The 23,636-nt window shown below is 40.4% G+C and overlaps 2 protein-coding genes across 4 annotated transcripts; both read right to left on the bottom strand.

Moving 5' to 3' along the window:
- Positions 1–332: 332 nt before the first annotated feature.
- On the bottom strand, positions 333–10,546 carry FBXO5 (F-box protein 5). Of its 2 annotated transcripts, none has more exons than XM_042883702.1 (5): positions 10,307–10,546; positions 4,295–5,025; positions 3,533–3,623; positions 2,284–2,445; positions 333–1,368 (listed from the first exon to the last, which is right to left on the bottom strand). In XM_042883702.1, the coding sequence occupies exons 1-5, from the start codon at positions 10,544–10,546 to the stop codon at positions 1,117–1,119; spliced, it is 1,476 nt and encodes a 491-aa protein (XP_042739636.1). In that variant the 3' UTR covers positions 333–1,116. The 2 variants fall into 2 exon arrangements, with proteins under 2 accessions (XP_042739636.1, XP_042739644.1); XM_042883710.1 differs by lacking the exon at positions 10,307–10,546 and adding an exon at positions 6,558–6,577.
- MTRF1L (mitochondrial translation release factor 1 like) lies at positions 10,450–23,349 on the bottom strand. Of its 2 annotated transcripts, XM_042883722.1 has the most exons (7): positions 22,911–23,349; positions 20,423–20,502; positions 19,026–19,206; positions 13,878–14,041; positions 12,935–13,052; positions 11,017–11,153; positions 10,450–10,770 (listed from the first exon to the last, which is right to left on the bottom strand). In XM_042883722.1, exons 1-7 carry the CDS (start codon positions 23,227–23,229, stop codon positions 10,567–10,569), a joined length of 1,203 nt encoding a protein of 400 aa, XP_042739656.1. In that variant the 5' UTR covers positions 23,230–23,349; the 3' UTR covers positions 10,450–10,566. The 2 variants fall into 2 exon arrangements, with proteins under 2 accessions (XP_042739656.1, XP_042739664.1); XM_042883730.1 differs by lacking the exon at positions 22,911–23,349 and having other exon boundaries at positions 19,026–19,181; positions 20,423–20,507.
- Positions 23,350–23,636: the final 287 nt, after the last annotated feature.

The following is a 23,636-nucleotide window of genomic DNA, read 5'->3' as shown; positions in this document are numbered from 1 at the left end:
ACAGATTCAGTCAATTGAAAATCTGCTACAGTGTATTAGATCAGAAAAATAGTAGCAGTTACAAGGGCCCTTCAGTAAGGAGGCAGGAAGAGAGAAAGGGATTCAGTAGGTCTTACACAAAACCAGGAGATTTGACTTGTAAAATCAGTATTTTTAGGAAATATTACTAGCAGTGATGAAAAATGAGCATGAAAAATTATGGTTTAAGATGAAAAACAAGAAGTCCAGAGTTACTAATCAACTTGTGGAAAACTCATTTATTTTCACATTTACAAGACAAAAAAATATTTAACTTATTTACAAATATATACAAATACTAAAATGCATCTTATTATTTTGAAATAAACTGGCAGTATTTTTTTAGCAGTATTGCCAAGACACAGTACTTCCCTTTTTTTTTTTTTTTTTTCAAAAATAAAAAAAGATAATAAAGTGTTTCACCACATTTCTAACAAAACATCTGTAGATCCTGAATGAAGGAAGGAAAAGAAAACTTAAGATTCAAGTAATGCAAGCCATCAAAGAATATGGTATTATTAACATTCACAGTTTAAAACTCAGGGAAAACCTTGAAAAACTAATAAAATTTCGAGTCCTACACAATTTTATTTTAAAAGAGACTTCACTCACCTCATCTGACATTTTCACTAGAAGTGTTGTTAAAAATCTGGAAGAACAAGAGTAAGTATTTAAATAAAACACAGTTTAGGCTTCCTCCTGTTAACAATTCAAGAATGGCTCATACTGGGCTAGGAAGATAACTTGCCAAAACCATTTTTTTTAAATTCAGTACTTTGGTGAGGAAGTTTGGAAGTCTTCAAACACTGAGGACAGAAGTCATCAGGGACAATATTTAAAATGTTATTAGAACCCACATCCAGAGTTTTCTTTTAAATTTGAAATTAAGACACTTCAAAATAGTTATTTCTGAAAACTCCTAGGAATGCAGAAATGACCAAATAGCACAAGGGAATCATAAAATTAACCTTTTTTTTTTTTTTTTTTAACAAATAGCACAATAGCAGAAAGCATGTTTTGGTTTGGTTTTCTTCATGGAAGGATTAATGTCCTAAAAACCCTTTGTGGCACATCTGACAATATATATGTCAGGATGGATCACAATCGACGCAGATTCTGCTTGCTTTTCTTAGTCCCAGGGAGGGTTCCCAGCTTAAAGCTTGATTTCACTGGTTTGCCAGTCATACAGTCACTGGAGCTGTGGTAGCTGCACATGCATTTTGTACAGAAGTCAAAGCCACAACTTTCACGATTGCACATTGCTCTTTGCAGATAGGAGTCGTACTTTGCAGGTGAGCCACAGCGATTGCAGACTTTGAAGCTTTCAGTGTTTTTCAAGGTCTTGGCTGCCTAATGGAAGAAATACATAGTCATAAACGGAGGGTAAACACACACTGCAAACATTCCCCGACATCATTAATGTGCCACAAAATAAATCATGATTGCTCTCACTCTAGAGAAAGAAATTACACACATACTAAGTTTAATTCTGGTTGCACCAGATTTTCATGGGAGACTGGACAGTCTTCAGGTACTTTGGACAGCATGAGAAGTATGCAGATTTTCATTATTTCAGCTTGAAGGACAGTAAGACTAAATGCAAAGCTCTAAGAAAAGCAGCCCAAATCCAAGTTCTGAAACCTCCAAACCTCATCTGAGAATAGTGATTTTTAGCTAACTTCAAAAAGAAAAAAAAATTCTGAATCCTACTGAAAGTATTCATTTCACTTTTCAAAAAATGAACTGGTTGCTTAATATTTGAAACAAGAAATTGCCCACTGGAATTGAAGTAAAATTGACAGATTGTCTTGGATTGCATAATTTGAAAACGTGATTCATTATAAACCCATGGGAAATAAAAGGAAATGACTACACTTGTTATGACCAATGGAGGCCAATACTGAAGCCAAAAAAAAAAAAAACAAAAACCAAACCATTGAGCCATTTTGATGATACTAATTACAGGGAGGAAAAAAGTGATGTAAAACATTCCAGTGTATTAATGTTCTCCATTTTGTTCCTGTTACTGTCTTTAAATAGGTTCACAAAGCAAAATTGGGCAGCTTACAGTCATAGCACGGCCTGGGTTGGAAAGGATCATGATCATCTAGTTTCAACCCCCTTGCTACAGACAGGGCCACCAACCACCAGATCAGGCTTCCCAGAGCCACATCCAGCCTGGCCTTGAATACATACAGGAACAGGGCAGTTACAAGCACTTCAAGTTAGAGATGTTTTACAAGTTGAACAAAAACCCCCAGTTACCTCAGAGAACTCCATGAGCCTGCTGTAATTTTTAGACGCTTTGGACCTGTTGCCTTTTTTACTCAGGCTGTTTGGTGGGGTTGCTTTCTGAACTGAAGCTAAAGCCGCTCGGTAGAGAACGTACTCCCTTGTTGCAGCATGTTCTGACGTCTTAGTGCCACTCTAACAAAGAGAAAACAAAAGAAACATTTAAGAGACGTATCTGGTAACTGTTTATAGGCTATAAATCAACTTTTCATTTAATAGAAATCAAAAACTTTAGAGTTTACTTTCTTATTAATACATCATAAATATTTAAGCAGAAAATTCAATTTAGGTACTGCAGTGTTTTAAAGCACAAAGCAATATTTCCACATATTTGCAGAGAACGGGAATGCTTTTACATTTTCTTTCTGAAAAGTAAACTCCTCCCTTCTTCTGATTTTGTTTGCATTTCTATTTGTTGCTATTTTTTTTTAAAAAAAAAAAAAAAAGAAAAAGGTACAATGGTAGGGGGAAAATGAAGCTTTGTGGGATGAATGTTTCTATCAGAGGTATCCAACTGTTCCTCTACAACAGGCTGGCGTCAATAAATACTACCAAAAGCTCAGCGTAGTTGACTACCTCATTCTGTGGCAGACACCAAGCCTTGTTTTACTATCTTTTCACCTCTCAGGGAAAAACACAAAATGCTTCTGGTGTTCTGGAAGAGTTCTGCCTTGGTAGAGTGATAGATATATCTCTGTATAGTTCCATAACTAGGTCTTGTATCTATTGTTTCATCCAAAAAATATACAATGATAGTAGCTCAAAGTAGTGGAAAAATGTTTGTTTGTTTTTGTTATGTGTGGTTGACCACTTCAGACTGTTGCTTGAAAATGAGCATCTCTGAGTCCCTCTTTCCTGAATCAGTGGGGATGCTGAAGTAGCAAGCCTCTATGGAGGCTCCTAGTGAGTGGTGCTGGAACCGACACTCCTTCCTTCTCTAAACAGGACTTGTGGAAGAACATTCACATCTCTTGGGGCAATTTTCTCAGCCAATACCCCTTGGGCTGCAAAAACAGTTTATACACTACAAGAGAAGTGACCATCAATACGTGAGATAACAGGGCATCCTAACAGCCTAACATCCTAACAAACTCCAGCACACCAGTGAAACTCTTTCCAATCTAAGAATCTCTTTGATTGCTTAAGTCTGGGAAGATTCCTGGAATAACAAAGACACACCACTGTTTTATGTTTAAAATATCCTATAAGTGCAGAAACTTACAGAAAGGTTATCCAAAGCTTTACTATACATTTGGAAACCCCATTTATCTTCTTGCAAAATCTTCTTCCATGTTGCGCTGACTTTGGCAAAACTGTAATGACAATACAAACATATCAATTACCTTCTAAGAAAGCTGGAAAACTCATTATTTAATAGCAGGGATAACTATCCATACATTTATTTTTTCCATACAAAAATGGGAAACGTCAACAATAATTGTCTTGTCTTTCTAGGAAGACATACTGTCTACAAATACAACAATTCTTGAATTAATGAAATGGAAGGGATCTTAAAGATAATCTAGTTTCAATCCCTCTGCCATGGGCAGGACTGCCATCCACTGGATCACGCTGCCTGGAGTCCCATCCAATCTGACCTTGAAGGACTCCAGGGACGGGACACCCACCATCTCTCCATGCAGCCTGTGCCAGGGCCTCACTGCCCTCTGAATACAAAATGTCTTCCAAGCACTAGGCTCAACCTCCCCTCTTTTAGCTTAAAGCCATTTCCCTTTGTCCTGTCACTATCAGGCTGTATAAAACATCGGTCTCCCTACTTTAAGCACTTGAGCTGCCTTTAAGTCCCCCAGGCTCCCTTTGCGAACGAACCCATGCTTGCTGTGGCTAATGACTGACTGCATTGTCTTCCAAGTACTTTTAATAACTCTCACACTAATCTCTGTAACTTTGCCAGACAATACATGTGTTATGTGAGAATAGGTAGTTTACTTTCCCAATGAAATACCAAGATTGATATACTTACTTTATTAAGTCCATCTCACCAAGATGTCTTAAGATGCTTGCTAATATATGCTTCAGGTTCTTTTGGAAGAGTTCAGCAAGAACGTCTATTCTATCTAATCCCATTTTCTTTCCAATTAAATTACGAAGTTCAAAATGTTCCCTGAAAACAATTCTGTCAAAATCAGTCCAAGATTTGAGATTTCTTTTACCACTTTTTTTCAAAGTTGAGCAAATCATTTCTTCATAATGGCTTACAGGTAACAAAGTCTTCTTGGACAACTGTACTTGGAACTCATTCTTCTCCAGGCAGTGCTGTGGTGTGCTACAGAGATTTCCAGACAAGGGCAGGCTGTCCTCTTGTTCTGTTGCATCACTGTATTGGCTACTTAACATAGAGGAATAACCACTGTCCTCATTAAGTTTACTATTTTCCAGTGCCTCCATTTCATAGACCCCTTCATCAAATCTTTGGGTTACGTGTTTGTTTTCTTTGTTATGTACAGGCTTTCCTTCATCTTCAGGATCTAGATTTCTGGAGGCTGCATGGTACAGTTCACTCAGTATTTTCTGATGCTCTTCATCACAGCTTCTGTAAAGCTTTTCCCCAGATTTCAAAGGACAGGGTTCCTCTGGTTTTGTTTTCTCTGCAGATTTTACAGGTGTGAACCCACCATGAAGAGCCGTTTGATTGAAATCGCATTTCATTTTGAAAGAGTGATTAAGGTTCGATTTCATTGCTCTGTTTGTATTCTGCAGGTAACAAAAGGGAACATATTAGTGCACATCCTAAACTGCATCACAAAGTCTTTCTGTTGCCGTCTCTGGGAAGAGTGAATTTAGCTTAAATGCAACTAACCCTCTAGAGCCTAAAGCACATACAATGAGTGGAACTAAAAGCTTGATCAACCACTCAAAGCTAGAGCTTGATGCTGCAATATAGGTAGAACGAGGGAACAGTGACAGAGAATGATTTACCCTGCCATCATTCCACTGGTTTTACACACCAGTGTCTCCCATTCCTGCCATTGCGCAATGATATGATGGAGGCACTTGCTCCTTGGTAGCAGTGGCTCTGAAGGCCATAAGAGACAGCACAGTGGCCCAGTAAGGAGCAGAGCCAGCCCAGGGCTGCCCAAAAGACGGGCACCCCAAGGCCAGAGGCAATGCTACTGATGCAGGCAGGCACCACGCAATTTTGGGAAGGGAAGGGGGCGAAGGGCACAGCAGAAATGAGCCAGACCACGTGGAGGCGTGGGGGCAGTAGTAGTGCTCAAGGTGAAGTAAGGTTACAGGCGTGGTTTTGGCGGGTGAGAGGCAGAGGCGCGGGGACTGGTGAGTGCTGGAGGAAATGGGGCCCGCGCTGCCCGTTCCCTCCCGCCCGCCAAGTGCGGGGCTCTTCCGTGCCGAGACTGCGGGGGGATGGGCACGGGGAGCCAGCACTGCTGCCCAAACCTGCGGGGAAAGCATTTCCCTTATGCTTCGGAATTGTTATGAAAGACAGGCTCCTCCATCCGAGCTGATGTTTAATTTAGGGAATTCAGGTAATTTCAACAGATTGACAAAAACTATAAAGAACATGGAGCTCCTTCAATGCACTTTGGAGAAAAGCTCACTCCTCCGTACCTACGTGCCGAGGAAATATGGAACGAATCCACCTCTGCCTTTGTACAACTAAAGCCAGAGGCAGGATACGCGGCTCCCTCACCCCTTCCCCCACAGCGAGTACCGGAACCCCAGCGCCGGGCCCACAGCCCGCGCTGTCAGCAAGCGGCTCCCGTTCGGCTGGGGTCAAGACCCGGGGGCAGGGAACCGCGCTTTCCCCTAACCGGTTGCTTTCCCCCCCAGATGGTGGTAACGAGGCGGCGGCGGATGCCTCCCATCGACGGCGCGGCCCCGCGGGCGGAAGGGAGACAGAAGCGGGCGCTGCCCGCCGCTGGGATGGGCGCCCCGCCGCACGACAGAGCCCGGTCCCAGAGAGGCGGGCTTGGGGCAGGCAGCGTCCTGCATGCGGCGCGGCAGAAGGACCGGAGCGTCCCGTGGTTTCCATTCATCGCTATCCCATCGCAGCGCCGTCGGTAGGGAGAGAGCAGGCAAGGCTCAAGAACCCCCATTCCCAGTGCCCCTGACTCATCCCCGCGCATTTCGGCCGGTGCTCCCCACCCCACCTCCCCATCCGTCCTCGCTGCCCAGGAGTTCGCACCGCAGAACTCCCCGTGCAGCTCCGAGTCCGGCGCCACCCCGCCCCGAGCATCCCCGCACGGCGCGGCGCAGCCGGCGCTCACCTGCAGCGCTGCAGCCGCCGCGTCCCGCAAGCTGAAAGTGCGCGACCGCCCTTGCCGGGTACTTTTAAAAACTTTGAATTTGGTACCAAAAGAGCGCCAGCCAATCGGACGCCGCCGGTTCCGGCCAAGCGGCCAATGGGGAGGAGGGCAGGAGGCGGGGGCCAATCCGAGGCGCGGCGAGCGGAGCTGGCCGCCTTCCCATTTTCCCTCCTCGGCAGGCGGGGAGAGAGAAGAGTGGTCGGGCGGTGGCGCGCGCGCGCTCCGCGGAGGTGTGGCCGCGAGCATCTCCCGCCCGGCCGCGCTCGCCCCTCGGTCCCGGCAGCGCGGGAGCCGCGTATCGCCCTGTCTGTGCGAGTAGACCCTGCTTCCGGGCGCTGCTGCGCTCCTCCCCCGCCTTGCCCGCGTGGAGGGTCTCCTACTGCTTGTTTAAAAGAATGAGTCGCTACAGCGATGTTGTGACGCGTCTGAATGCTACTGCCGCTTTCCTCCATCTCCATTCATTTTCAAGTGGATGTGTATGGGACAGTCACAGCATCTCTCTGCATGCATGCGGTATGAATTCATCATCAGTGAACAAGAGTTCCAGGGAAGAACGTGTTGCATGGACTGCATACCTCATCACCTCTCTTCCCCACCGCTGACACAGGGAGGAGGATTTCTTTTTAAGTATAATGGGCACTAGTAGTTGTTGGCATTCTGAGAACAGACTGGAAGTAAGAAGGTACCCCACCACCCTTACAGTTCCATCTCACAGTTCAGGAAGGCCACACGTGCAGTGAGACTATTGGGGCTACTCCTCAAATAATGCCTCCATGGCACCCAGAAAAAAATAGCACCCATTGACATTCAATGATGCTTGCTGAACATTGATAGCCATCAACCAGTGGATGTGAGCACAGTGAGGGTTGAGTGGTATGTTTCAGCAGCGGCAACAGCGGGTCAACCTCTGCTGATGACCTTTACAAATGCAGCTTCTGTTTGCTGCTGCCAAATGTGCACAGTTAATGGCGGTGACTATGTTGAAAAACTGTTTGTAGTTCAGAATTTGCTCTATCAAATATTGTCATTGTGTACTTTGCATCTGTCGTAGTTGCCCTGGAAATAAACAGGAGGCATAACTTTCGGAGCAACCTACATACAAATCTTGCATTAAAACTAATACAGCACATAAAAGAGACTTCAAACCTTTATGGCATAAAGTCTGTACTGGCAGACCAGACAGATCCCTACACTATGTTATAAGCACACCCTGTACAGCACTCAGGTGTGTTCATTTTTAGATGCCAGTCAGCTGCCTGCCAGAATCACAGGGTCCCTGGTTTCCTGACTTTTCTCACGCTAGCCCCTGGCCAAGCAATGAAGCACACAGAATCTGCTTAGGAGACAGAAAAAAGCAGGGAGATTGTGGGCCTGGCAGGGCTGGACCAACAAGGCCCCACACGGGATATGAAAGGAAACCTTATGGTGGCAAAGACCTTAACTAACATTCATGGGGTTCATGCATTAGTCCCAGAGCTAAGCCAGGCTGATGTCCCTTATGCACCTAGAAAAATACAACGCTAAGAGAGAAGGAATCTCACACTCCTTTCATCATCTGGTAGAATAGAACCTGGCTTTAAATCAGGAAGAGTGCAGTAATGGCTCCGTTTGCAGCACTGATGTGGTAGGAATAAAGACTTCAGTCTTAGATGCTGATCCCATCAATCTCTAAATATTTTAAATACAAAGAGTGTACCAGCAGATCTGCTGGTAAATCTAGACATAGGTAAGGTTTCACACTTATCAACAGGAAATGTGTACCTCACCTAACATACACAGGCACGTCAACATCTTAAGGTAATATATACAACCCCTTTAATTTAAATATTTGGAACTTGGTCTTTCTTACCATGCTACGTTTGCTAGAAAACAAAGCTGATAGAGTCGATACTTGTTTCTGAAATACATCCATTCAAACTGCAATCTTAAAATGAAATGAACAACACAGTGGGATTGAGTGTACTCTCAGCAAGTTCACTGATGATAGCATGCTGAGTGGCACAGTTCAAACAATAGAAGGGAGGGACACCATCCAGAGGGACTTGGACAAGCAAAAAAAGCAGGCACTCAAGAATCTGATGAGGTTCAACAAAGCCAAGTGCAAGTTGTTTTGCTTGGGTTGAGGCAATCCCAGATATGAGAACAGACTGGGAGACAAACTCAAAAGCAGCTCAGTGGAGGATTTGGGGATTCTGATGGACAAAAAGCTGTACATGAGACAGCAGTGTGCTCTTGGAGCTTGGAAAGGCAGCTGCATCAAAAGAGGGATGGCCAGCAGGCAAAGAGCAGTGATTGTCTCCCTCTACTCTGCCTTTGTAAGGCTCCATCTGGAGTACTGTGGAGCACAGTAGGGATGTGGAGCTGTCAGAGCAGGTCCAGAGGAGGCCATGAAGACAAACAAAGGGCTGGAGCACCTCTCTAACGAAGAAAGGTCAAGGGAGTTGAGCTTGTTTAGCTTGGAGTAGGCTTGGGAAGATCTTACTATGGCTTTCCAGTACTTGAAGAAAGCTTACAAGCAGGACATGGACTGACATTTTATATGGTCTGATAGTGATAGGACAAGAAGGAATGGCTTTAAACTAAATGAAGGTTCATTTAGGTTAGATGTTAGGAAGAAGTTTTTTTACTCAGAGGATGGTGACAAGCTGGAATGGGTTGCCCAGAGAGGTTCTGGATGCTCCATCTTTGGAGGGGTTCAAGGCCAGGTGGGATGGGACCTTGGGCAGCCTGGTCTAGTGGCTGTCAACACTGCCATGGCAGGGGGTTGGAGCTAGACAATCTTTAAGGTCCCCTCCAACTTAAGCTATTCTTTGATATGATAAACTGATAATGATCAGTTTTGGTTTTTCATTCCTTGTTAAATTTTATATAGCATGCTTAGCCATGTTTCTATAAGCTAACTGTAGCAAACTCCTGCATTTACTTCTTTCTTACTCTAATTTCTTATGCTAATAAGTCTCAAAGTAAACAACTGTATTCAAGGTCATATTTTGCTTAGGTTCTCACTTCTTATTTACTGGTACTTTGAATACATTCTGTGTGTGTATACACACATATCTACAATGAATGATGGGCTAACGTAGCATGGAGTTTTGTATTATCACAAATACTTAAGATTGTAAAATGCAGTCTTATTTAACCTCAGATAGGAATTTGTACCTATGTTAGTACATGAAAAAGGCAGTTCTTATGCTTTGAACAAATGTTTTAAGACGCTGTTAAACTGAACAGTTTAAAACAGTGAGCAGTCACTCATATTATGTAAACTTGAGAGGGAAAAAAAGTGCAGATCCAATTAAAAACAATAAACTGTATAGAAATAGAGACTGAAATTGTATCAGCCTTCAAGACAGCCACCCTATTTTGTTGTTGTTGTTTTTTTTTTGTTCTGACACAAGAACAGAAACATTCTTTTTAAAAAGAATTCACAAAACTAGTGACTTTTCTTCTAGAACTCTTGCTGGAACAAGGAATCTTCCTATACAATTCCTTCTGCTTGATTTACAAGAACTCCCTCTCCCATACCACGTATAAGTCATTAACAAATCTGCAGATTAGTAGTGTGTTCATTTATCACTTTCTTTGTATTACTAAACAAAATAGGATTTCTTTTTTTGTTATCTTGACTAAGCTATTTGACACTGTGGTGACATTGAAATTATTGTTTGAACAAGACTTGGAACTAGAAAAAACTCATTTTTAATGCATACCTTTTGAGAGTGGTGTATCAGTATCTTCTCAGTGGAGAAGTTAAAAACTGCAGTTACATCTGGCCCAGTCAAATTTACTTTAAGCACACTGCAGCAGCAACAAGGTGTTTTACTCAACAAGTAAGAATACTGTTTATCAGCCATGAGGAAACCAGCTTTCATTATCTGAAAAGCAGTTCTGTTGTCTGAATAGTGCTCCAAGGAGTTCTTTTGCAGGCGAGTATCTCTACCTGTAGACATGGCTTGACAAAGTGCAAGATTCATTTTTCATGTTCTGAAATAATTTCCATTAAAGATTCATAATCAGCGTATTCCTTCAGAGTTTGTATCATTTCATCTAGCATTTCTTCCCCTAACATGAAGCACTCTGTATGATGCACTGATCTGCTTATCCTGTGGTCAGTAATCCGGTCCTGTGGAAAGTTGTATGTTCTGATCTTCTCTGATCTTCCTTTAGTTCCAATCTATCAAACAAGAAGAATCAAGTTTACAACACTGATTAAAAGCCTTCTTGTAGGAAGAGTGAAATACTGATTAAGCATTTAAAATGAAATTTTTCTCTTTCTTATAAATACATAGTATCTGTTATGTAGTGCTTGGACTAGATCGGTAGTCACACTAATTGCTCTTAAGCTTGTGAAAGAACACAGGAGTTAACCCCCAAGAACGTATGCTCATATAGAATTAAATCTTCACAAAATGAAACTTACTTGAATCTTTCGAACACTGTTTCTCTTTCTGGTTTCTTCTTCTAGTTTGATGTTGTACAGTTTAGCACAAAGCATTTGCATAGCCTTCTCTTTGTTTCTAATTTGAGATCTTTCTTGCTGACATTCAGATGTGACCCCTGCCAAAAACATAATGAGAATTAACACTAAACTGGAACATATAAAAAAGAGTTTGCAATTTCTAGAGATTTTTATTATGAGGAAAAAAAATGTATATTTGGACAAGGAAGGTGAAAGTCCAGGCTCCTTCATGTCTGATGATACTTTGGGGACAGAACTGCTAACTGCAGGCTGAGTTGTGTTTTGAGCTTTATGGCAGAAGAAAATAAATTTATTTTGGTATATTGAACAATGAAATAAGTGATAAACTTCTAAAGATATCTATATTTGTTTTTACCACAGTTTTAGGAAATTTAGCAGTAAAACAGCAGGAATGTACACTACATAGTGGCTATACAGAACATACAAAAAAAAAGTACGGTCTCTTCTAAAAAATATACAATTCAAGTTAAGACAGTAAATGAACAACCTAAGAAAAGAGCAGGAAAAATAAACGCAGGAAGAAGATGGTACAACCTAAGTTTCTATTTGGAAATGCTATAAGTAACTCTGGTAAGATTACAGTACACTGATACATAATTACTTAGCATTAATGTATGAAATACAAGTTTTGTTGTCTTAAAGCAAACTTTGAGAACAACTTTTGGGGTCACAGTGAAGACTTGTAAATGGAGTTGGGATGACAGAAATTGAAAGAATACTTGAAAAGCAAGAGAGATTATGAAGATAAATAAGAAAATTTCAGATTAGGTGAAATGCAAAAAAAAAAAAAAAAAAAAAAAAAAAAACCCCACAAATACCCCATGCACTACTCCTAGCACATAAACACAAAAAACAACTGCAATACATTTTAATATTTTTATTAAAAAAAACCTAATAACTGCCTTCAGCAAAAGCTAAGACCATTTGCTGCTTTTTGTCTGCACATTTGGAAAAAAACAAAACAATACAAAATTTTTCTAATCTGAGTACTTTTTTGTCACTGTGTCTTAAGTAGAATTCTATTATCTTCACTATTTACCCTCCACTTTACTGAGGTGATGCAACAAGTGTAGAGTGGATTTATGTATTCAATAAATGCAAAGAAATGGGTGGCAAAAACCTGGATATGCAAAGATAAAGTGTACTCAGGATTACCCTGAGGCTGTAAAGCCTGACTAATGTCTGTGGAGGAGAAGAGGAAAAGTTAAAAAGCAATGAAAGTCAAAGGCAGATGTTGTGGATTGCTCAAAAGGAGGTTAAAAGCTTAGAAACAGCAATAAAAGATACGATAGCTGACATCAGGTAGCACTTGAGGGTGTATCTTATCCCTCTTACATTTCCTAACCTGAGCCCTGGGGATGGGTGTTGTAATTATGTCTGCAATCCATAGGAAAGGAGCCAGAAGACAAATGGAAGCTGGCAACCTAAGCAGACTCTGCAACGGATGACACTTAAAACTTACTTACTCAATAAGGAAAAAGAGCAACCTCTCTTTCAGAGAACAGTCAAGAAAAAGTACATCCTAAGATTTTAACTTCTGTTTTTCAATTTCTTTTCCGTTAGTTGAAAGCTTAATATAAAACTTTTTTTATAAATTGATTTTAATACTTCATGAGTGTCACACTTAATGGAAAAACTGACAGCTTACCTACTAAGGCCTTAACTATTACAAATAAGGGTAAGCACAAGACACCGCCTTTACAACGTTATAGAGATTTTCTGCACATGCAAAAATAACACAAAAACTTTGCTCTTCAGTTACCCAGGTTTGAAACTGTTCTTTCAAATAACATAGTACAAAGGAAATTATGACTGTATTTTTACAGTGTAGTTCTTATAGTAAGGAAAACTGAAGCACCTGTTGGAATATGAACTATCCGAACAGCACTGTCTGTGGTATTGACATGCTGCCCTCCAGCTCCACTAGCTCTCTTCGTTTCTATTCGCAAATCTTTTGGATTGATTTTCAGCTCCATCTGTCATGGGAGACAAAAAGAAAAGAAGTCAAATATGCACAATTGGTTTATTTTATAAAACATATTCAGGCAAGATCAAACACATTTTTTTTTCCTAAAGTTTGAGTGGTAGCTCAGATCCACTTATAAAAAGCAGGGAAATCAAAGATAACCATCCATGAGCACTAATCTCCTTCTTCTGAAAGTTCTGCACTCTCCCTCAGACAAGTTAAACAGTATTTGAACTTGACTAGATTGGTTTCACAAGAAAGAGAACATACTGACTTTGTTGGCTCTGGAATGGGGTGGTGATCTCTGGGAGGAAGTAATGAAACAGCTTAGGAACAAGAAGAAGGAATAAAATATTTTGGCAGTTTGCTAGGACGAACATCCAAAGTTTTAATTATTAGCCAGTTATTTAAAACCAAGTAAATTTGCTAAGGATGAATTGTCACTTATGCAATTTGGAAGGGGAAAATGAGGATACTATAAAAATAAGTAAGAGGGATGCTAAAACAAATATCTATGTCCTCTCTAAACTAAATAAGTCTTTTGCCACTGCATCCACTGAACATGCAAGGCACAGTTACAGTATATTTTCAAGTGACAGTGAAGTAAACTGCCAGTGAGTTTAAGATAACAATTATGATGAAATATAGAAATTACTTATTTTATTCCCTTAGGCAAAAATAAGCAATCAAATACAACTTAAAACTTTCAGAACAAAAAGCAAAATCATAATTAAGAGAGAACAACTAGACAGACAGAAAAGACTTTGGTATAAGCAATATGGCAAGTAAAAGCATTGCTTATGGTAATACCTGTTATACTAAAAATAAATGTTACCTCAGTGGGTTGGGGTAATATTGCAACAGTCATTGTGCTGGTGTGAATGCGCCCTTGTTTTTCTGTCTTTGGCACACGCTGAACACGATGCACTCCTCCTTCAAATTTCATGTACTTGTAAGCATCAAGGCCTGCTATACTGGCAACTGCATGTCTTAGGCCACCTCAAATAAAAAACAGTTGTAGAAGTGTAAACAATATTGGCTACATGTTATTACATTTCAAGCATACTGAGGCATCATTGTTGTTTATTTCTTAAAACTACATATTTATCATTTTGATGCTTGAGTAGGATTACATCAAAAATGCAAGAGAACTCCAAAACATACATTCTCACACAATATATCAAGTAAAGGACAGTCAAGTTCTTCTAACAGAATCCAGTTAAATTTTTTATACATACATAAAAGGTTGTTTATGAGCATGTACACATACAATACTTCAACTATAGCAGAAAACTGACACCAATTGTAAGTTTACGTAAAGATCAAGCTTTGAGAGCCACTTCCAGTAACTATATCAAATTCTTTTGAGTAGTATTTGAGAACCTCAACATGTAATGGATACAGAAAAAAACCATCACAGTAAGTCTTACTGGATGGACTTACTGTGGGACATCTGTTTTTTTTTTTTTTTTTTTAAATTATTCTTCCCCATTCTCTTTTACGTCTCGTGTTTGTTCTTCCATTTCAAGTTTTTACTCCATCAGAATTAGCAGAGTTCCTGCCCCCTTACCCGCATATTAAGCAAAATGTTTGACAGCAACACACTGAAAGTTAGCACAGAATGTTCAGAATTGGAACTTTCGAACTAAGACCCAATACAATCAAGACAGAAAGTTTGTTGCAATACTAGTTGATGGCATTCTTCCTCCTCGTTTGCCAGAGTGCAATCCTTTCAACTGTGCTAGTAGAACTGTTTCAAAGATTAGAGAACTGATGGCACTGTAAGTGAATGTCATTATTATTACTATTATTATTTTAACTGCTTTGTTTTTTTTTAATTCAAATCAGTTCCCAGATCCCATTCTCAGCAGAGCAGGTGGTGTGCCAAGGAAGATACTGAAAATGAGAAAACCTTGAAAGAATATTGCTGTATGAAGTCTTTGAATGAAAAAGCACAGCCCAGGAAAATGAGAGGCACATACATACTTCTCAGAAATACCATTTTAGACTCTCTAGGTTAGGGGACAAGGTAACAGCTTTATAAAAAAGAAAGATGAAGAGAACATAGAATGTGATATCACTGCACAGTACAGAAGTCAGTCATCAGCCAGAACACAGGCGAGGTTTTTCACTACTACTGCAAATGTTTTTGTTCTACAGAAATTTAATGCTCCCTCCTAACTTTACTGAAACATATTACTTTTTACAGTTAGGTTTGTCAGAATCAGCTGAAATTGCCTTTTTTTCCTTACTTTCACCTCATTTTTGTCCCTGTGAATTCTAAAATTTTACTCCCACCTGTAGAGATCTATATTACTTTCCAATCAAATGCATCACTCAACACAAGCAGTTCTTGATTTATAGTCATTATCTACAACCAATTCTGTAAGACAAAACCATCATGATAAATATGACTTGAAAGCATGTATTTTAACTAATAAGAAAATGCATCAAACACTTCAGTTTAAGTCAGTACTCTCTAACAGGCGCCACGAAATCTTAATTATTATGCAAACAGTATTCAAATAAACAAAATAACCCTCCTTGTAGAAGAAGATATACGTAACCTAAGCAAACTGTGTATTTGTGTTTGCAGTGCTAGAATTAAAACATAGTTGCTCCTTCAGATGTAAAAGTACTAAAAAATAATAATAGTAAAAAACAAAAATAATAAAAAAAAAATCACAACAACAAAAAGATATAAGAAGCATTTTCTGCACATGAGGAAAAAGCCAAGCCAAATCCGATGTAAAAATAACTTGAATGGCACTCTAGACAAAATTAATTATGTAATAAGCAGTTCATTGCAATAGCTAACGTTCTGTCTTTTCTCCCTCACTTGTCCTGTCATTAGTACATCTACAACAGGTAGAGTCTGCCTATCTGATCTGCAGTTACATCTGTGATATGCTGAGGAGACTTTAAGTCTGTAGCAATGATTGTGCAACTGTGGTAATGTGGAGCTTAGTACAAGATGACCAAGAAACTAGCTTAAAACAGGTATTTATTTAGGTCATATCCAGATACACTATTACACTTCAGATACACTATTACCAATACACAGTAACTTCAGGTTTATCAAGAAACACAGTCAAATCCAAGAAAATTCAAACAAACCTTCTATCCATTTTTTAAAATTTTTTAAATTTTTTTAATATTGCAAACATTACTTAGGCCTGTCAAACACCGCTAGCTCCTACTACCTATTGTTTGCCTCTAACTAAAAGCGTCCTCTCCATTCTGTAAAGCCAAGGTGCAACAAACAAGGAGCTTGAGCTCTGTTGGTTTCCTTATGTCACCTTATATTCAGACCGCAACAAAGTTTGATATCTATGTTTCCACCTGCTGCTATAGAGCAAGAAGTAGCGGATAAATAATACCACATGGGACTGTGCTTTACTGTGCATGTTAAACCTCAAATGTGCTATTTCTCAGAGTCATTTCTGCTGGTGTGTCCATAATGTAAGTTAAGAGTGGATTCAGACTAATTCTTAGTTGCAGCCGTGCTTAACATTCACCTTATTAACCTCTTCGTGTTTAGATTCTGGAGCTCTTTGAAATGAGGAAGCTTGATCTTTTAGTATAGGACCTTCTTTTTTGCTCATGCAGTCTATAAGAATTCAATGTGGATGGGATATAATCACCAGCCATACCAGTGTATATCTTTAACTTGCTTCTTAATAAACCCTGGACCTAAGGAACTGTATAGGAATATGGTGTCTGTGCCATCTACAGTGGTTCTACCTTGCAACTTACTCCCAGCATCTCAAGTTTTGGATGCGTGTGTGGTCATAAAAACGAGTATGGTGAGGAAATGCATTTAAGAGGCAAACAAAGAATAAGGCTATTTTATTTTACTGCAAATTTATATCCTCCTTCTCTAAATATTCATCTCATTCTATAGGCAAGTCCTCAGCAAGTCAAAGTAGTTCTGACACGTATCTAACCCCATTAAAAAAGAAGCATCAATAAGAAAAAAAATGGGTAGATATGTATTAATTTATGACTCTGATTTCCAATTTCAGGCACTGAAAAGAATACTTCTGCAGGTTTGTGTTCATTATCTAAGAATTCACCAAAAAGGTAGTCAAGCACAGCTCCCTTTCTCTTGTAATCTCAGGGCTGCTAGTTGAGTCAGATCTGCCTGAACTATCCACTAACAATAGGTAGCTTTTAAGCCAAATCAGCAGATTGATCCAATTAGCACTGCAGCCTCAAAACTGCTAAAGGAGAGACACAGAAGAGATGTAAAGTTGGCAGCTGGCTGTAAAGTGGGACTGTCCCTATTAAAGCTGACTTCTTCCATAAGTCCCTCTTCTTCAGGTATGAAATAAAGAAAACTCCTCCCTTTCCCTCATATCGTTTATACTCATCTAACCTGTACCATGCTGATTCAATTTGCTTTTAAAAGCAAGTAAGTTTGTCATTGCAGAATCTAGTTCAGTTTCTGGTGAAGTACTGACTGAAGAGAGATTAGCTGTTCTGATGGATCACATCCTGTAATTTCCCAGCTCTTCCAACTACATCTTCAGCGTTTCTCAAGCAAGCTGTTTTCCTTGTTTTTCTTTCCTCAATTAAAACAAAAATTTTAAATGATTATTTTTCATGTTGTTTGTTACTTTTTATCAATACCTATCTATCAGAAGAGTTAATAAAAACATAATTATAACTATGAACTGTTTGTAGCTATAAAAAAGAAAAAAGGATGCTGATGAAAATACAAATAGTTTCAAGTACTAGATGCAAAATGTGTGAGCACCCAACTACCAATCCATATCCACTGTAAAATACACATTACTGCCACAGCAAAATATAGGTTACCAAAATACACTGGCTTTACTTACCACACTATACGTAACAGCAAGGCTGCAGATCTGTCAACACGGACTTAGCAGGTCCAGCCTGCTGAGAACTGTGACTAGCTATCTGTCAAAATGTGGTCCCTACCACCACTCATGCACACCATCATATTTCAGACTGCAGTTAACCTGAGCTCACTGAACCTTCGACTGCTGGAAGGACATGAAGTCACATTTTTCTGCTTCCACTCTCTCCATGATTATTTCTCTTTCCCTCTGTTGTACTGGATCACCTGAAAACTGATTAATTTTTGTATGTAGTTTGTCTGCTGAATTAACTTGATAATGAGGCTTTCAGCAATGATGGAAGTGTCAGTGCAGAAAAGTCATGTAGAGACAGCAGCCTGATTTTTGTGAAACAAGTTTACACACCAGCTGGTACAATCAGTAAATTAATGTCCTGCCTCTGTTTGTTATGTAAACCTACCATGCTCTCTTTCTGTAAACACACTGCTCCCAGAGATGCAGAGAATCAACTTAAGAGCTCCATCACCAAATACAACAGTTTCTAATCTTCTTGCATTCAGCTACAAGTTGCTCTTTATTTTATGCTATTTATTTTTATAAAGGCACCTCTTTTCACTAGCATCAATAAGGTGAAAAACTGATAAGTTAAATTTTACTCAAAGGCTTTTTTAGCTGATCATATGTTTTAGTTCTCCTCTCAAAGTTTCAGCAACTCCCTCACTTTGTGTATCCATTAGCTGTTACATGAGCTATATCCAAACATCTCCTTTCCCTGTACAATCCTCAATTTCTTTTTACAAACACAGGTTATATAAAACTAAAACATAACAGCATGACCTTCTGAATTTCTTATCTGCAAGCCCTTAGTTTCATTTCTGTTTTTTTGAAACTACTGAAAGAATTTTTTTTTTAGTATGTTATTATTTTAATAGCGCTTCTCAAGTGGGATATCACTCTCAAATACAGAAGCTGAAGAAAATTGTACCCAGACATTCAATCTCTGCTTCTAAATATAATTTCCCAGAAATTTGTTTCCTGTAGTCAGGAAATTCATATGGCATAAGAATGAATTTTTCAGCTTAAAGTAGAATGTTACAAAAAAATACCCTTTTTTTTTTATATTTATTTTTTTTTTTTTTTTTTGGTAAGATACTGACCTATTTCACTGGGAAAATATTCTAGTATTTCAAATTTCCACTTTTTATAGGCAGCGTATCGTCGGTACATATCAAATATCTCTGAAGTGAACAGCATCGCTTCTTGTCCTCCAACTCCCGCAGTTACTTCCATGACAAGACCACTGTTTGTTTCTTCTGAAGGAATCAAAAGCAATACTATCTGTGAATGCAAAAACACTCATCTAAGATCTCCCCCTTCAATCCAGAACTGATATTGTATAAAATGCCATGCAATAATTTATCTACTCTGCATTCTCCTGCATTAACTCACAGACTCTCCAGAATCTGCTTTGACAACCCTTGAATTAATACACAGGAACTGGGAGGGGAGGATGCTGCATTGCCAAAAGCCTCCCTGGGTCTGTTTGCAGAAACAAAAGATTTATTTCAAGACCCACAAAACTTCATAGAACTTTTCATCAATTAGAAGCACTGCACCAGTTGCACACCATAGGATATATAATGATTCTTGCAAGAAAACAAAACTTCTCCATTCTCATTAGATTCCTCTTTAAACCAATATCAACTTCAGAACTAAGAAGATGCTCTGGATTACATTTCAACACCAATTCAGCTATATTATTTTTATTTATTTAAAGGTGAGATGGCTTTATTGATCTGTTGGATAAAGATATACCAGAATATTAGAACCAAAAACTATATAATAGTTCTGAAGGATTGATTAAAACTCTGTATGACTTATAAATAATTTTCAATCATCCTTCTTTACTAGTACTAGGTGATGTCTCTTTCTACTTCAGCTTTCCCTTTCTTCTTTTAGCATATATCATAAATATCTACTAATAAATAAATATCTATTTTTTATAGATATTTATAATAATATGACTGTTCCATTGCTGCCAAAGGAATAAAGAATGTGAGTTACAGTCTATTTCAACTAACAGCCAGCCAGCTTCTAGTTTGCCAGTAGCATTAGGAACATGTTAGCAGTTTACATAAAGGTAACTATTTGATACAAATACCCATAGATACTATGTAGAACCTATACAAGGTAGCAGTCTAAAGCAGTTACATAGTATTACACTATTTTTTTCAAAACCACATCACGCAAGTTGAAAGTTCCTAACCAATAACAAGCTGAACACCCACAAAGGTACAACCAGAAGAGACAAACTACAGCACCCACCTATCAGGATGAACTGACAAAAAAAATTCAGCCACAGACTATCTATATGCAGTCTGCATTTTCCATTTTCTTTAGGTAACAGACACTGGCTGAGGAGTACAGATGGCAGAGGTCAGGAGGGGGGAAAGGAGAAGAGTTCATCATACATATCTTATTTAATGAGAGGACAACTTGGCTTTCTTAACTTAGGAATAGCAAGGAATCAACAAGCTTTCAGAGGCAATCTAACCTGGCGTTTCAGTTCAGCGATCTCTTCTTCACAGGAAACGATTTCCCTTTCTGCAAGTTTCCGCAGATCTTCACTTTCATCTGGAATATTTGAGTATGGTTAATCCTCAGACTTAAACCAGGGGCACTCTCAGAAAACCTTCTGAAAAATAACCATCTGAAGAACTTACTCTACAAAATAAACAAAATCACATCAAATCTGTCAGAACATGTGATTAATGTTACAATCTAGAACAATGACAAACAGCGTTCACTGGAACAAGAATTGTTCCAGTGAAGTTTCTACACCTGAAACACAAGCAATCCCACTTCGGCATAAGAAAGAAAACATAATTTACTGTAATGGTGGCCAAAATATGGAGAAGGCTGCCCAGGGATGTTCAGGGGTCTCACCCCTGCAGACAGCCAGACCCAAACTGGACACGGCCCTGGGCTATGTGTGACTGCTCTGGGCAGTGGGCTGAGCCATTCCCTGACGGGCTTTCCAACCTCAGTCACCCCAGGATCCTGGGGAACACCCTCCTGTATTTCACTGTGATAGGGACATCAAGGATCAAAGTGTAGAGTCCCACGATTAACATTTCATTAAAAGGACTCTGTGTGTAAAAATTGCACATCAGTAGCAGTAACTTCAAGTACTCTATCTGTAAGAAGTTACTGTAAGGCAGCTGCAGAATTTCTAACACACTGCTGAAAGACATAAATATTCAAGAGTTCTCACATAAGAGGAACTTGTAATTTTAAGATGATACTTGACTGATCAACACTCATAATTTACAGTTAGACTTGCTTTCCTGTGCTACTGTTTAAATATGTTAAGATGTCCCTTCCTCCCACTCTCTGGTCACTATCAAATTTCAGACTTCAACAAAATACAGCTTAAACCACCTCTGACCTGTAGTAATTCAGCTCATTTGCCCAAAAGAAAACAAAATAAACCCTCCAAAAGGAGTAAATTACATACATAATGAAAGGGTGTGGAACACAAGGACAGAACTGCATAGTCAATGGCACAAGACCAAAACAAAAGATGCCAGCCACCATCTCTTTGTGCACAGCTGAGTCTGGGAGGTACCCTCACAGCAAATACACACCTTTTCAGTACTGTGATTCATGTTAGCAATTAACTACATTTTAAAATAACTTTTGTTGTCTTTAAAGATCACATTCAACATCTGGGGATTATTTTTTTCCAAATCACTTCTGCAAAAAGGGAAGGAAAAGAAAAAAAGCATGTGTAAATTGGTTTCAATAAAAAGTATGCTTTATTTACAGCTGGCAAGAAGCACACATGGCTGAGTGGCTGATGAACTGTGATACCTTAAACACATTAAATTGATCACCTGCATCCATCTACTTCTTTATTTTAGACTGACTACTGTCTGATCAAGGTCTAGCATTAAGGCCAACAGAATCAGATATTCACTAAGTAATTGTGAAGAACAAACCTATTTCATAGCATAATTGCATATTTTAATATAGAAATGTAAAACAAGCTCTAAAATCACTTAAGAGACATACGGTCTGATTTTTAGGTGGCCCTGTGTGGAGCCAAGAGTTGGAATCGATGATCCTTGGGCAGTGATAGGAAAAGGGGGAATGGTTTTAAACTAAGATGGGAGGTTTAGGTTAGATATTAGGAGGAAGTTTTTTACAGAGAGGGTGGTGATGCACTGGAACAGGTTGCCCAAGGAGGTTGGGGATGCCCCATCCCTGGAGGCATTCAAGGCCAGGCTGGATGTGGCTCTGGGCAGCCTGGTCTGGTGGTTGGCAACCCTGCACATAGCAGGGGGGTTGAAACTAGATGATCATCGTGGTCCTTTTCAACCCAGGCTATTCTATGACAATTATACGATCCACATGGGGCCCTTTCAATTTTGCATATTCTATGATCCTATTACATAGAAGTATTTTTAAGGATGAGCTGCAAAAGTGCTCACAGTGACCGACCAAACCCTTATGGTCACTTTGCTTAAGATCAACATCAGGTTGAAAGAAAGGGTTCAGAAGGGAGACAAAAATCCTTCACTCTATTTCCACATAACAGAAACTAACAACTTTGGGCCAACTAATAACTTTTCCAACTGAAGCACTTCTCTTTTTTTCACTCCACGTCGGAAGAGAATGAACTGGAGAGAAAAAAGGAAAAACATTTTCCTTTCGAACAACGTTTGACATCTCCTCCAGCCAAAGCAACGAGAGCTTTTAGCACTACTGTGCAGCCCCGAGCGCGCCCCCGCGGAACGGCACGCATCCCACGCATGCGCAGCCGATACCCTTACAGGTCGGCAGTGCCACTCATTCGCCTGCACCCGCCCCCTCCGGGAGGCCACCCAATCACGTCGGGTTATGCAAATTACACCCCGCACCGCCCACAAGGCCTCATGGACTCCAGCACGCCCCGCCCATGCAGAGCTCTGCTCTGCCCTCCCCTCCCCGTCGCGGCGGCCTGAGGCGGGACCGGACACAGGCCTTTCGATGCGCCTCACCTTGTAGTGCCAGCTCCCGCGTGTCTCGCAGCTCCCGTTCCTTGTCACGCAGCTGCTGGATCCGCGCCGCCAGCTCCGTTCCGGCCTCGCCCTGCACCCGCGCCTCCAGGAGGCGGCTTAAGGAAGGGATGGCAAACAGTTCGTCTAAGCGAGGCCGGGCGCTCAGCCCACGCCGCGGCTGTTGCGGACGTATTGCCGCCGCGCTGCCCCTGCCGGACACAGCTTGGTAGTTGCAGGCAGGCAGTGCGATTGCCCGGCAGCTTCGGGCCGCGCAGAGAGCTCGCGAGAATAGTCCCATACCGGCTGAGGACTGCTCCATGCACTCAGCTCTTCTTTCGGCAGCCCATCGCGCCGGAGGTAACCGATGGCGCTCGGCTGTTTCCCTTCCGGGTTTCCGGAAGCTGCCGAAGAGGCTCGGCCCCGATATCAGCCATTGGGGCTCCCGTGGCGGAAACGAACGAAGGGTTTCGGTTCTCTTCGTCTCGTGGAGGGGGGGCGGTGCTCTCTGATTGGCCGGCGCTGACAGTGCGTGCAGTGGGGGCAGGGTGGCGTTGAGCTGAGCTCGGAAAGTATACTGAAGAATAATATAGGTTATTGTAAAAATATGCAACTGGCATAAAACTTTATTAGGCAGTAGTTTATGTTCCGGATGTCAAAGTCACATCTTTGCCATTCTTCCATTCTTGTTTGTGTCTTAACAGAAGGACATAACCATACTTCACAAGT

Source organism: Lagopus leucura, unplaced genomic scaffold (genome assembly GCF_019238085.1).
Source record: "Lagopus leucura isolate 7727_CA_CO unplaced genomic scaffold, USGS_WTPT01 Super-Scaffold_73, whole genome shotgun sequence".
NCBI classification, from domain to species: Eukaryota; Metazoa; Chordata; class Aves; order Galliformes; family Phasianidae; genus Lagopus; species Lagopus leucura.
The sequence above is the reverse complement of the archived record's forward strand: the minus strand, read 5'-3'. Positions and strand labels throughout refer to the sequence as shown.

Coding starts and splice junctions, on each gene's coding strand:
- FBXO5 (XM_042883702.1), bottom strand. CDS start 10,546: ATGTCTACAGGTAGAGATACTCGCCTGCAAAAGAACTCCTTGGAGCAC. Junction 3,624..4,294: donor GGTGAGATGGACTTAATAAA/GTAAGTATATCA, acceptor TTGTCATTACAG/TTTTGCCAAAGTCAGCGCAA. Junction 1,369..2,283: donor GGCTCATGGAGTTCTCTGAG/GTAACTGGGGGT, acceptor TTCTTCCATTAG/GCAGCCAAGACCTTGAAAAA.
- MTRF1L (XM_042883722.1), bottom strand. CDS start 23,229: ATGGAGCAGTCCTCAGCCGGTATGGGACTATTCTCGCGAGCTCTCTGC. Junction 14,042..19,025: donor ATATTTTCCCAGTGAAATAG/GTCAGTATCTTA, acceptor TTTTTATTTGAG/GTGGCCTAAGACATGCAGTT. Junction 13,053..13,877: donor TATTACCCCAACCCACTGAG/GTAACATTTATT, acceptor CTCCCATGACAG/ATGGAGCTGAAAATCAATCC.